Source organism: Penicillium expansum (assembly GCF_000769745.1).
Source record: "Penicillium expansum strain MD-8 chromosome Unknown contig223, whole genome shotgun sequence".
Lineage (NCBI taxonomy): Eukaryota > Fungi > Ascomycota > Eurotiomycetes > Eurotiales > Aspergillaceae > Penicillium > Penicillium expansum.
Window position 1 is genome coordinate 22,070 of NW_015971272.1, and position 13,972 is coordinate 36,041.

Here is a 13,972-nt window from a genome sequence, read left to right on the forward strand (position 1 = left end):
TGCCTCGTTAGAAAGTTAGGCTTGTTCCAGAATTTGAGGTGTACGGGGCTCATTATGAAGCAGCGGCTAATGCTTTAATCTATTTCCCTTAATTTCTAATATAATAGGAATATAAAGATAACCTACTAAAGATAGGTTCTATTATATATAAAACTAAAACGCTAATATACTCCTTAACTATATATGTAAGACGATTACCCAGGTAGGCACTTCTACCTAGGTAGAGCATCGCTTTCACACTTTCTATCCACTTTACCGCTCATCCGCCTTCAAATTTATTTGATCACCTTGAGATGATAATCTATTGTTGCTTCTTGAGAACAGCAAACCAGCTACGTTCACAGGAATCAGTTTCTCTTCAGTTCTTGATCAGAGCCTGCTGTCTGTCATCAACTATTTGGCATGATAAGACTCTCCCCGTTCTACCATGAGCGACTCAATGTGTATACCCTCCCGGGCGCAGAATGTATACGTAATATCCAACCTGGCCGCCCTTGGGATATATGTATAAGACAATGCCTCTACCCTCTGCCATACGGGAATTTGTTCCATGCACTGTACCATTTGGTCTTCCCAAGCCCCACTCTCTTCAATTTCGATTACCCGCTCAACCACCCTGGCAGTAGAGATGCTATCCCAAACCGCCTCCCGTATTCGTTGCCGTCGCAAAATACTCAAGGCCTCGCGACGGACAAGAGGATGCCGGCACTTGACCCCGATTATGTAAAGAACTGGAATAAATCCGATCTCTGGGGTAAAAGTCGACCTTGACGACCCCGAATACCGTTGATGATCCGCCGCTACCTCGCCCGCCAATGCAACACATTTCTGGAATTGGGGCAGGAACTTGTCATAGTCCATTTCTCTGCCAGGCCCATAACCACTGAGGAGCGTCCATGCGATAGTATGTTGTAAGCGCAGGAGTGATACGAGAGGATCAGTTCCAAAGTCTGGCTCAGAGGGGCTGCCTTGTTGCAGGAGGTTTTCAAAGAGAATAGACCACGTTTCCATCTGCCCGAGAACGATGTCCTTGAGTGAAGAAGGTAACTCCGGAATAGTACCCGCCGGGGAAATTTGTTGATCTGTGTGGCGCAGCCTCATTACCTGAGCGACGAGAACCTGGAGGTGGTCTGCAGCTTGGTCGAGTGACCGAAAGGTACTGTCAAAAAGTGCAAGATGGGACATAAATGTCTCTTGAATGTTGACTGGAGTCCAGTCGACCAGAAACATGGCGGCCTGCATGTCAAGACGGCGGAGCTGTCTTGTGACTTGGGAGATAATCGCGTGAACCCCCGAAGATTGGGTATCGTCATAGGTACAGGTGTTCAATGTAGCGTTGTCGATGTTGCTAGAGAGCGCCACACCTCCGCGAAGGTGCTTCAGTGCTTGTACGTTGTCGCCCGCCAGATGATCAAAGCAGGTAAAGAGGTAACAGACCAAAAGTGTGACAGCGGTTACTTCGGCGCTGTCACCATTTTCTGTGTTCAGCAGAAGCTGAATGGCGCGGTTATAGTGAAACAAAGGAGCCCTATCCGGTAGCGGGTCTTTTAAGGAAGGCGGCTGATACACCCCATTGTTGGAATGACGATCCAGGTAGTTTCGGTGAATCAAGGCCAGAGCAATGGCAGCATGCCGCACTGGTGGCACTGTTTGGGAGAAGAACATGAGAGTCTTCCGCCATGGTTCACACGGGCGGTATTCATTCAGATGCTTGATAGAAATATCCTTGAAAAAGCACATAACGTCTGCCTGGGTTGACCCAGTCACTGGTAAGATCATAAGGGATCCGAGATTCTGCAAAATGAGGCCGTGGTATCTCGAGTGCCATCGCTTTGACTCGTTCGCACTGATTGTGGTACTGGGAAGGTCATTGTCGCAGCTATCTGCTCTGTCGACGATCTCCTTCTGATAATGAGTTGATTTGATCTCGATCCTCCTGGTCTTGAATTCGAGGGGCATTTCACTATAGCCATCGCAGGTACGACCAGTAGAAAAGCATTTCAAGCATGAAGGCCGAGATAGGTCGCATTTAACTCGCCTTATCCTGAGGGATGTCAGTTTCAAATTCTTTGAACATAATGAATCGCTCTGTAGCAATACGTAGAGTCAAGACACACTTGCAAGTCTTACAGCCTAGTCTTGACTTTGGAGCGAACTTGCGAGGCTTTCTTCTCCAGGCTTGATTGCCCGTCTTGGTTTCCTTGTCCTTCATCTCGTCTATCATGGTGATTTGGCTTGACTAAGATTTACAATGCACACCGTTTCAGGCAGAGGTCAATTTTGAGGCCACCACGACCCGGAAGCCAATCACCTGCATGCACTTGCTTCGAAAGGGAGCTTATGGGGTGCTGATGAAAGTTCAAGATGATGATCTGTCCGTCAGTTCGCACGCTAGTGGGGAAGTTATCGCCACATTGTTCGAGGTGGACAGCGGAGTGAGAAAATGTGGACGGTACAGAGTACAAAAATCCGAAGCTTGGAGAAAGACCACGCTTGATGGGCCGGTTCGTACAAGCGGGGCACTTTAAAAGGAGAGCTTTTAGTGATGGGGAAGGATTGGATATGTAGCCTAAAGCTACTCCGTAGACCAATTGGCACTAATCTCACAAACTAGAGTCTACGGAGTAGTGGGTTTCATGATAAGTATTGATTGGCCAGTTCGTACACGCGGGACTAAAAAAGAAACACGATCGTCATATATCTTACCCTTTATAGACTAGTACAAATTGTGATTAGTACCGATTTGTTAACTCATACAGCCGGGGCACCTAGGAAGGCAAGCCTCTTCCTATTCAACAGTTTAGGATAAGGAGGGGATTATAAGTAGTCATATTTGGGGTCTGTGGGCTAAGGATACAAGTATCTATACGAATAAAAATAAATCTCAATTGAAACGTGGATTAAAACCTTGGATCACCACTACACTTACAATACACTTATAAGGGTATGCTCCTGTCCCCGCACCCGCCGTACTTGGTTATATGACAGAAATCTCGGGTACAGCAATATATGGTCAAAATGACCGTTGTGTATGACTCTAACTAAAATGACAAAAACGCACTATTTGACAATCTGCTTGGGCACACCTGACTAACCTTAATATGCAATTTGCATGGGGCCCACTATCACAGCGGTCCATGTATTTTCCGAGGTGTTGAATACTCGGGTTCCTAGTCATGTATTGTAACATAGCTTTCGACATTATACTTGGTGGTGATCCAAAAAATATTGGTTGGCTGGTTCGTACAAGTGGAACGGAAAGCGATTTTACGCAAGAGGAGGTATTGTGAGTTGATGGGAATAATGTAGCTGCCTTTGAAACCGTCAGACTTGATACTATTATCTAAGGAAGTTCAATTTGGTATAAATAGTTCCTAGATATCGCAACTGTTTCTGCTCTTGCAAGCAACTGAACGGAAAGATCAATAAGAAGCCCCAGGGATTATAATGAACCGGCTTGTGAATGCGCTCATCCTTTTAATGAGCTTGGGATTGAAAACCTACAGTTTGCATAATCGGGGCATGGTCTATGGATTTGACAATGTGAGTCCGGGAGTTTACGCTACCACATTGCCGAAGGGTTCAAGCTTCTGACGAGCCATATAGATCGAACCATCAGCCAACCTCACATGGACACCATGTTTCGATGGCTTTGGTTGCTCTAGATTGGAAGTTCCTTTGGACTATTCAAACAGAAGACTGGGCACAACGTCGATTGCCTTCATCAAGCTGGCTGGCAAAAATGCCACCGTCGAGTCTCCAAGCATTGTAATCAACCCCGGTAAGATTTCAATTATATCAATCATGCAACGTTGTCGAACTTTATTTGACTGGGCTGACACTTCTTTAGGCGGTCCGGGTAATTCTGGTGTCGACCTACTTCTCTCATATCAGGATTCTATAGGACAGATGTTTGGAGAGCAGTACAACTTCGTCTCCTTTGATCCTCGCGGTGTAAACAACAGTGGCTTGCGTCTAGACTGCTTCTCAAAGGACGCAAAAGCAAGATCGGCTTTCTATCGACTGCACAGGACAGGCGCCAGTAATATCTCATCAACATCGCTTGAGGAACAGTACTATTCGAGCTCTATCTATGGCGAGTGGTGCAACAATGCTGTGGAGAACAAGTCCCCCCATTCATACTATGTGACTACGCCAGCAGTTGCCCATGATTTGCTCACATTTACCGAAGCCGAGGCTGAGATGGCCGGTCAGTCACCATCAAACGCCAAATTGTGGTGCTATAGCGTCAGTTACGGTACTATCATCGGGAGCACTTTCGCTTCCATGTTTCCTGACCGCGTTGGGAGAATGATACTCGATGGTGTTATGAACGCAGAGCAATATTATAACAACTATTGGACGGACAATGTTGATCAAATGGACGAGGCCATGGAAACATTCTCGACCTTCTGCCATTCCGCAGGGCCTGAAAAGTGCTCATTTTGGGGACCCACGCCCGCTAACATCACGGCGAGAATGAATAGCATTATCCGTCAGTTTCAGAACCATCCAGTACCGCTAAGCGGTATCATCGATTCAAACCTGCCGACAATGGTCACCTATTCAGACCTGAAGACTCTTTTTCTCAACACACTCTACACCCCACTGGCAGGGTTTCCAAGCATGGCTGACATCCTACACCAGGCTGAGCGTGGGAATTTCTCGGCTCTTGCGGGCATGTATGACCAGTCAACCCCTATAACCGATGCTCGTCTCGCTATTACATGCACCGATTCGTATCGGAGAAACAAGCTTACTACCATTGAAGAGTTCAAGATTTGGGTGGAGTACATGATATTCAAGAGCAAGTACATCGGTGATATCTACCCCACCTATCTGGAGGGTATCTTATGCCGATCATTCCGACCGGAGTTGCCTGATAGCATGGTAGTTCAAGGTATGTAACCCTCCTTTTGTCTCTCTCTTTTTTTCGGCATTCTATAGACATCATTCGGTAAAATGGGTGACCACCTGCTTTGGAACCAAAATCTAACAAGGTTTGATGCAGACGAAATAAGCATACTCAACATGCCTACGTCCTTCCCGATCCTTTTTGCAAGTAATACCATTGATCCTATCACACCGTTGGAATCGTGAGTTTCGGCCAACTCACAGCGCCATTGGGTAGTTACTGACTGACATTATCTCGTCGTAGGGCTCGCAAAATGTCTTCTCGGTTTGCCGGATCGGTACTTTTAATGCAAGAAGCCGTTGGTGTAAGTTGTTATCAATTCTCAATCCTCCAGTCATCTTGACCAAGAGCCCAGGCTTACTCAAAGGATGTTTCCTTTGAATTCAGCATACGGTAATTGCCCAGGGGGCGTCACATTGCTACTTTGGACAAATTCAGGCATACCTCCAAGGCACAGTTCCATCGGACAACACAACATGTCCGCGACAGTACATTCCTTTCATAGATGCCTTCTCCCTTTAACGATTGTCAGAGCCGTGGGAGAAAGGGTCGGTCAATTTCAGGAAGAACCGACCAGTTCCAAGGAAGTGCTAAATTGTCAAAGTATTTGGGTCATACACGCTCATTCCAAAGTGATATTTTAATATCTATTTTTGATTCCTACGCTCCTTTTACTCCTTTTTTATCAGATTGTGTATTATTCTGGTCTCCCTTCATCTGAAATATGGACCCTACAATCAAACAATCAAACAATGCAAACAAACATCTTCAAAGCGAAGACTCCCGGCAGAACCATCCTCCCAGGATCCAGATCGTCACAACTATTATATTTTACTACCTAATATACCAGATATCTTTGGTCGAGATATTACCGTTATATATAGCGAATTTAGTAAACCTTGACTAACGGCATTAAAAGAAGAAAAGAAAGGTAGAAAGAAGAAATCATTAGTATAAAAACCTAGTTAGTTTTCCGAGATCGCACCCCACAAAAAATGAGGATAGTGAGCAGAGTGATATGATCTATATTTTAATCATATCATAATTTGCCGCCCAGTCAATCATGAGAGAAACGGTTTGCCGAGAACAAGAGATAAACATATTCTCATGAAACTATCACGGCATCCGTCCATGGGTATAACTAGGTAGCCGTGTAATCAATTGACATATAACCGATATTATCCAACCACTTTCCCCAGGTTCTAATTGCGAACAACATACAATTTGGAATTGAGATACGATACCCTCCGAAATATGTTACCATGCTCTAGCATCTCCAAACATAACGACATCATCTCAGCGTTGATGGAGAAGATCAGGCTGAAGTTCGATCGAGATATATCGATTTCGGACCGATGACCATTTGAAACAAGATGATAAGACCGTTATCCAACTAGAAATAAATTGTTATGATATAAAATTACTTATTCTGTTTTAGCGTTGCCACAACCCGTGGACATTGTTTCAATATTTTTACTTATGAACAGTAATGGGGAAGGGAAAAGCAAAAGAAAGTTATAACTCCAAGCAAAACTATAGAGAATAAAAACAGAGCAAACAGAGATGCCAACTGAGGATAGTGCTGCTTTCAAAGTCCTAGGGGTTGCATGGGACGTTCAAACAGTAACTAATCATCTCCTAGCGTAACAGTTGGTCGCCCCCGTCTGCGGGGTCCGTCCAGAGGTGTGCAAATATCTTCAATCATTTTATCTTCCTAAGGTAAAATATCAAATGTACTCAGAACGTGTATAAAGGCAAGAAAAGGAAAAGCACCCAAGAGAGAAACTTCGCCAACGCTCGCGACTCCGATGAAAAATCTCGGGATAAAGAGCGCTGGTCAGTTGAAGTGTCCTGATCATATCTGACAAGCAAGTGCCGCTGGAAGCTCTGGCCTCGGTCCATGGTTGATGGTAGGCGGAATGTCAAGCTCATCAAGATACTGTATTGTTTTTTCACATTGCTCTTGGCTCATTGTGAGACCGTTGCCAAGCCAGTTGAACATGTTTTCTTTCATTTCTGGCATGCGGATATATTGGTAGTCTTCAAATCGAGGATTACTCATCGCTCGCTCTGCATTTAATGAAGAACCGGGCCAAATACCAACGATGCGGCCTGTGTCCTCGTTTTTCTTGAACCATGACTTGCACTATCGAGTAATGGGCCATGAGTCAGCCAAGCATCCTTCTGCACGGGATAGTTCTGAGATCGAATCGGTTTGCTTACTTTATAGTTGAAGATGGTCTTTTCAAAGTATTTATCGACGTGTTTGCTGAAGTCTTTGTGGGCTTCCATCCTGCATTTGACAAATTAAGCGAGCTACCTTGCTTTGAAAATAGAAAAAAACTCACGTTGGCTCCATCGAGGAAAAATATTCCCGCTGCAACTTTTTGGTGCACTTAATGATGTACTCGACGACAAATTCCAGCATGGCCAAGAAGCTACCGGAGCCAGAACTTCCGCTAGGACCAAGATACATGAAGAAATTCGGAATATTTGGCACCCCAACAGCCATGTAGGCCTCCGGAGTTGGATCCCACATTTGAGCTAAAGTGATACCGTTGTGCCTTGTTATCGGCGTGTCCTCGGTGCTCCACGAGCTGTTTCGCACCACAAATGCATTAATTCTGGTATTCTTCTTTGATAAGAAGCCGGAAACTCACTAGTCAAATCCAGTGGCGCAAATGATAGCATCAACTTGTTGGAAATTGCCTTTGTCATCAATTAATCCATCATCAGTAACTCGTTGGATCCCCGATCCGATAAATGTAACGTTTTCCTCTATCAATGCCTCGAGATAGCCAGGTCCTGGGGTCAGACGTCTGCAGCCAGGTGGGAAATCTAGAATGAGGGAATCGTAAATTTCGGGTTTTGTAGCCAGTTTGTCTTTCATGAATGTCTTTGATGTAACCCAGAATTCTTTCTGGACATCAGATCCTGGGAATATCCTCTTCCTGTATAAATAGCGAGGCCACAGACTTTGGTAAAGACCATCTGTTCGCAGCTCACACAAGTGTCGAATTGATCCTCGCTGAACGAATTACGTGAGGGCACCCTCACCCATTTTATTGTGGGGGCATTTATTTACAGGGATATGTCATGCTCTCTCTTGGTCGAACCTACTGAACAAATAGCAATCAACACACCATCGATGTACTCGTATATCACCAAACATATACTCTCCAGTGTTCACCCAACTACATGGCTTCATACCGAAGTCTTCTACCTTCTATCCGCTTTATGTCGTTATATACGCGGGATAGTAGATGGAGGGGAGCACGATATAATACTGGAGGCGACATTTGAGCAGGAGCTCCTCAATTGGCGAGCAGACCAATGCGATCCGTTATGGGAAAAGACCACCGACGCATTCTGCAGACACGGTCTAATACTACTCTACCGGCTTTGTGGCCGGTCTTCCAGGCTGGCGTCTAGTCTTATTCCCAGCGGCATGGATGGCGATGCCTGAAGGATCCAAGGTTCCCTCGATACCAATACCGTTATCCGCAGACACGCAATCAATGTTCTCTACAGCCTTCTTTCTATTCCAATTTCATCGCCACAATCAGCGGTTCAATCAATTCCATTTCTGACCGCTGGTGGGGAACTGGTGCAGAGCGATTTGAGCCTCAGAGATGATGTGCAATCCAGGTTCTTTGCATTATATTCCACTAGTCGAATTTCTGGAAACCTGGCCGCCCGGAGACTTTTAATCGACCTATGGGGGCGGAAAGATCAGGGAGATGATACAACTTGGTTGGAACTGATGTTAAAGAAAAGCTGGAGGCTGAGAGTTGGCTGATAGATAGTCTAGCTAGCTATGAACCTTGTTCATCATCGCTTGCTAAGTTCGAGGCCTTTATGCTGAGTTTGTCTGTTAAAAGCTTGTGTTCCAATGTTGTAGTATTCATGCGCGTACTTAACTAGGTCCCAGACGATATATATAATTCCCTATGCCTGACCTATCTCGTACTTCTACTGTTGCACATTGACACTGTCAATTAAGAAATTTATGTATGGCCACCGGGAGACAGATAGTTACGAGATAACTCATATTACTGTTGGACTGGATTATTACAATTCTACAATATTGTCAACCCATAGTAGAAAAATGCAATTAAAAAAACAAAACATACAACAGTGAGGATTTCGGGAGTTCCAGGGTTGAGCTGAGCTTATGCTTAGGTAATACCAAGCCCAACCAAGGTTCGCCAGCCCTAAGTGGACCTTGAAAACCCATCCAATTCCCATACAGTAAAAAGAATTGAGAGCAAAAAAGAAATCTCAGGTTTGGTTTTTAGGAATAGCCGAACGCGGGGGTCGAACCCGCAGCCTTAAGATTAAGAGTCTTACGCTCTACCGATTGAGCTAGCCCGGCTGGGCTGTTGAAAGACGACGATTTTGATGATACATGGTTCAGTCAAGAGAAAAAACCCACAATGTTACATAATTTGCTAGAATGGAGTATGGAACACATATTGTACAAAATGTTGTTCTGCCGCTTCGTATTGCAAATTATACTGCTCCATTGTCTATTAGCATCGATTCGGAGGTCACTCGGGTAATCACATGTTGTTGAGTCAAGTACAATCTGGCTGGTGCCCTGATTCTTATAGCCTCGTGTATATATATAGTGGGACCCTGACGTATAAACCCCAACTTTTCCATATTATCGTATAGTTCAGGATTCATACCGCCATGAATAGGAACAGAAGGAATCATAGACAAGGACTCATTTGCTACCGGATAAAAATCGTGGCAGTTTTCCAAAGCTGCCGAATCCAGTTCTCACCACCCTTGCTCTCACTGGGCTAATAGATACCAAACAATGAAAAGACCAACGATTCATCGATCCTGTCAACAGACTCTCACAGCTATCCAAACGAAACCCGCAGAACATAGTCAATTTAACCTGACCATAAGCATTCTGTATATCCCGATAAATGTACTAACACTATATAAGGTCATGCTATTCCTTTGTGTTTGTTATCTCTCAGATACCATAGGCTCGCCATCCCATAGTTACTGACTATATAGTCAGTCATCTTTCCTAGTTTATATAGTAACTCTACAATAATTTATATATTATATACCATTGTCTACCATTATAGATATTAATAGGTTATAAGCCTAGGAGCTTGTTATTAACGGTTTAACTACTAGTTAATATCCCTAGTATCTATATATCTCTCCCTATATATAGGGGTAGTACTAAGCCTAGTACTACCTAGTTAAAACTCTCGCTTTTCTTACCTCTGCCTACCTAGAGATCTTACCTATTTAGGTAGTAGGAATAGCTTTAGGTTTATAGCTTATTACCGTTATTAAACCTACTAAGGTAATAGGTAGGCTTTGTTTTATATAGGGCTCTCCCTACTAGGTGTTATTATCTTAGGTCCTAGAAATTAATATATTAAGTGTTAATTAGATAGTTTTAGAGGTTTATTTACTTAATTACTTATTTACTAGTAATCCTTAGGTAGGGTCTATATAAACCCTATCCTTAGTAGATCTCTCTCTCTATAAGTATCTCTCTCTCTCTCTTTATATCCTCTTTATCTACCTTTTTTATTAATTTTAAGTACCTTACTATCCTCTTCTATTAAATTTATTATTACTATTATCTTTAGTATACTTAATTACTTAGGGATAGCCTTACTTTTACCTATTTAGGAAGTTAGTATCTTACTATTTCCCCCCCCCCCCCCCCCCCCCCCCCCCCCNCCCTTTATTATCTAGTTATTAGCTAACTATTAGTTTTAGTTATACTTCCTACCCTTTTATTAAATAATCTTAATAATCTTAATCTATATAATAATAGAAATATATAGATCTATAGATCTAAAGTTTACTAAGCTTATTCTAAGCTTAAAAGGGGAAATAAATTAGGAATAATAAAACTAACTAATAGAGATTACTTTTAATAGTAAGAACTTAATATATTAGGGCTTTTTAATAGGAATTAAGGGATATTTTTAGGATTTAACTAGTAATAAAGTCTCTTAACCTAATACTAATAAAGAGATTAAGGTATTTTAGGATATAACCTCTATTCTAATTAGATTAAGTATAGCTCTTATACTAATAGTTACTTCTAGCTTTAGCTTTAGTTCTAGTTCTTATACTATTAAGCTACCTACTACTACTACTATTAAAGTATAAGTTAAGTTATAAGCTAACTAGGACTAGTATAATATTATTATCCTCTTTTATATTATATCTACCTTTATTAAGGTAAGACTATAGCTAAGGTTTATAAAGATTTATACTAACTTTATAAGACTAAGAATTTCTACTTAATTAGTAATAAAGCTATTAAATAAGCTACTTTAAAATATAAACCTAATAATAAACTAGAAGATTTTATTATAAAGTAATATTATCTTTTTATTAAGATATAGGAGGTATACTTAGCTACTAAAAGGGTATCTACTCTTTATATTATATATATATTTTTATATACTATTAAGGGTAATACTAGCTATTAATATTAGTTTAATATAGTCTCTATTTATAAAGACTAGTTTTATAATTATAATTTATAATATATCTTTAATAATTTTATTACTTTTAAAGGATATTATATTAAAAATAATTATATTTAAAGCTAATAATAAGCCTTATCTAATATTATTTTAACTAATAAGAAAAAAAAGGATAAGAAGAAGAAAGACTCTAAAAAGGACTCTAAAGACTCTAAAGATTAGGTCTAGTATCCCTTTTATAAAAAGGAAACTATTTATAAACTAGCTAACTATTTCTTAAACCTTAAGAATAAGAAGGATTTAAAACCTAAGTCTACTAATAAAGCTAATACTAAACCTACTATTATAAATATAATATTATTATTACCTAATAACCTCTAGGTATCTATTACTTATATTAATATTAATTCTATATTAGCTACTATTTTATTAAATAATACTTTAGATCTTAATATATAGATACTAGATTTAGGCTATTTAGCTTATATAATACCTTACTAGAGTATATTTTATATTTTTATTATTAAGACCTTACTTATTTATTTAGCTATTAGTAAAACCTTCTATATAGAAAGCTATAGTAATATTATTATTAATCTTACTAAGTTTAATTATAGTATTAATAATTAAGATACTATTAAGTAAATTTATATAAGGGGTATTATACTCTAGAAGGTTTAATATATACTAAGCTTAAAATATAGTCTTATTTTAATAAAATAGTTTACTAAAATAGGTACTATAATAATTACTTTCTTTAAGGATTATATTAAATTAAAATCTATAATTATTAAAGAGATTAAAGGTTATACTACTATTAGTAATAACTAGTACTAATTATATATATATAAGAATATTTAAATTTCTTATCTCTATAGTCTTATAAAAACTAATTATCTTATATTAAATATCTCTATAGTAGAGAATACTACTAGTTTACTAAAGGATAATAATCTCTTTATTTTAGCTTTTAAGGTTAATAAACTAATCTCTATCTTAATAGATCTTACTTATTATTATATCTATTATATTAGTAAATCTTAAGTTAAGAAAACTTAAGACTATATAGATAGCTTAATAATTAAAAAAAGTTAGCTTTAATTTAGCCTTATATACTATATATTATTAGTAAAGATTATACTCTACTTTTTAGTAAAAATAAATTAATTTATACTAATCTTAGTAATCTAATTTATATAGATATATAAGGCCTTATTAATATTATATTAACTAATAGCTATAACTATTATATTATATTTATAGATAATATTTCTTATTTTTACTAGGTATTCCTAATTAAATACTACTTTAAGGTATTAAAAAAGTTTATCTAGGTTAAATAATAGCTAAAGACCTAGCTAAATTTAATAGTAAAGTATATCTTTAGTAATAATATTAAGGAATATAAATCCTTTTATAAATATATTATTATAAAAAGAGTAATATAAGATCTAGTTCTACCTTATATATTATATCTTAATAATATATTAAAGATTAAGAATAAGTACTTATTTAAACTAGTAGTTATTATTATATTAGAATATAAACTACTAAAATACTTATAAGGACTAATCCTTTAAGGTATTAATTATACCTAAAACTAGCTATACTATTTAAAGGTTAAGTATACTCTATTTAAGAAACTCTTTAGTTATTAATTAGATCTTTTTTATCTTTATACTCTTAATTACTAATATTAGTATATAATTTTAAAAGAGTAGTATTAAATAAAGCTTTATTTATACTTTATAGAGGGGAGGTTTTTTAATTATAATTAGTATAGTTACTATTAGATTTATAATACCTTTATTAAGAAGATTATTATTTCTTAAGATATTATTTTTAATAAAATACTAACTATTTCTTTATCTAAGTATTTAAATAATCTAGATATAGGTAAGTAATTCTTAAAGCTAGATTCTTAATATATCCTACTTAAATTTATTAACCTATTAATATTAGCTATTCTTACTAAATATTTTAATACCTACTAAACCTCTCTCCTTACTAAACTAATTAAGTAAATAAGTAATAGTTATAATATTAGAGTAAAGATATAAATTAAAGTAGAACTAAAGGAAATCTTAAGGGAGGACCCTATTATTATAGATACCTAAGATAATCTCTTATAGATTAGTAATCTATTAGATTAAGATCTAGTATTATTAATTCTTTTATTATTACTAAACCTAATTTATAAAGTAATTTAACTATCTAATTAAAAGTAGATTACTTTCTAAGAACTATTAACTTAAGGTTTTTATTATTTATTAAGGATCTAGAAACCTAGCTATACTATACTTAAGTATCTTACTACTTATAGTATAATAGATTTTTATATAATAGCTCTTTTTACTTTAAATAAAGTTATATTCTTAATATTCTTTACTATATATAGTAAAGATAAGTAGGTTTCCTAACCTAGTAAGTTTATTCCTAAAGATATTAATTATATATTTAATAGCTAGGTTAATACTATAAACTATATAGAATAAGAGAAATAGCTTAAAGTTACTTATAAAGAGCTTATTATATAAATTAAAAATAGTATATAGAGAGCTATTAATTATAAGTC

The 13,972-nt window shown here is 38.0% G+C and overlaps 3 protein-coding genes across 3 annotated transcripts; 1 reads left to right on the top strand and 2 right to left on the bottom strand.

Annotated features, from left to right (window-relative positions):
* Positions 1 to 393: 393 nt before the first annotated feature.
* Positions 394 to 1,959, bottom strand: PEX2_066370 (uncharacterized protein; the record flags this gene model as incomplete). The annotated part of the gene is made up of 1 exon (XM_016743908.1): positions 394 to 1,959. One exon carries the CDS (start codon positions 1,957 to 1,959, stop codon positions 394 to 396), a length of 1,566 nt encoding a protein of 521 aa, XP_016600000.1.
* Positions 1,960 to 3,522: 1,563 nt separating this feature from the next.
* Positions 3,523 to 5,437, top strand: PEX2_066380 (Peptidase S33 tripeptidyl aminopeptidase-like, C-terminal; the record flags this gene model as incomplete). Its single annotated transcript, XM_016743909.1, has 6 exons — positions 3,523 to 3,543; positions 3,607 to 3,781; positions 3,851 to 4,900; positions 5,012 to 5,096; positions 5,159 to 5,219; positions 5,354 to 5,437. The coding sequence occupies 6 exons, from the start codon at positions 3,523 to 3,525 to the stop codon at positions 5,435 to 5,437; spliced, it is 1,476 nt and encodes a 491-aa protein (XP_016600001.1).
* Positions 5,438 to 6,770: 1,333 nt separating this feature from the next.
* Positions 6,771 to 7,805, bottom strand: PEX2_066390 (uncharacterized protein; the record flags this gene model as incomplete). Its single annotated transcript, XM_016743910.1, has 4 exons — positions 6,771 to 7,061; positions 7,139 to 7,208; positions 7,264 to 7,512; positions 7,576 to 7,805. The coding sequence occupies 4 exons, from the start codon at positions 7,803 to 7,805 to the stop codon at positions 6,771 to 6,773; spliced, it is 840 nt and encodes a 279-aa protein (XP_016600002.1).
* Positions 7,806 to 13,972: the final 6,167 nt, after the last annotated feature.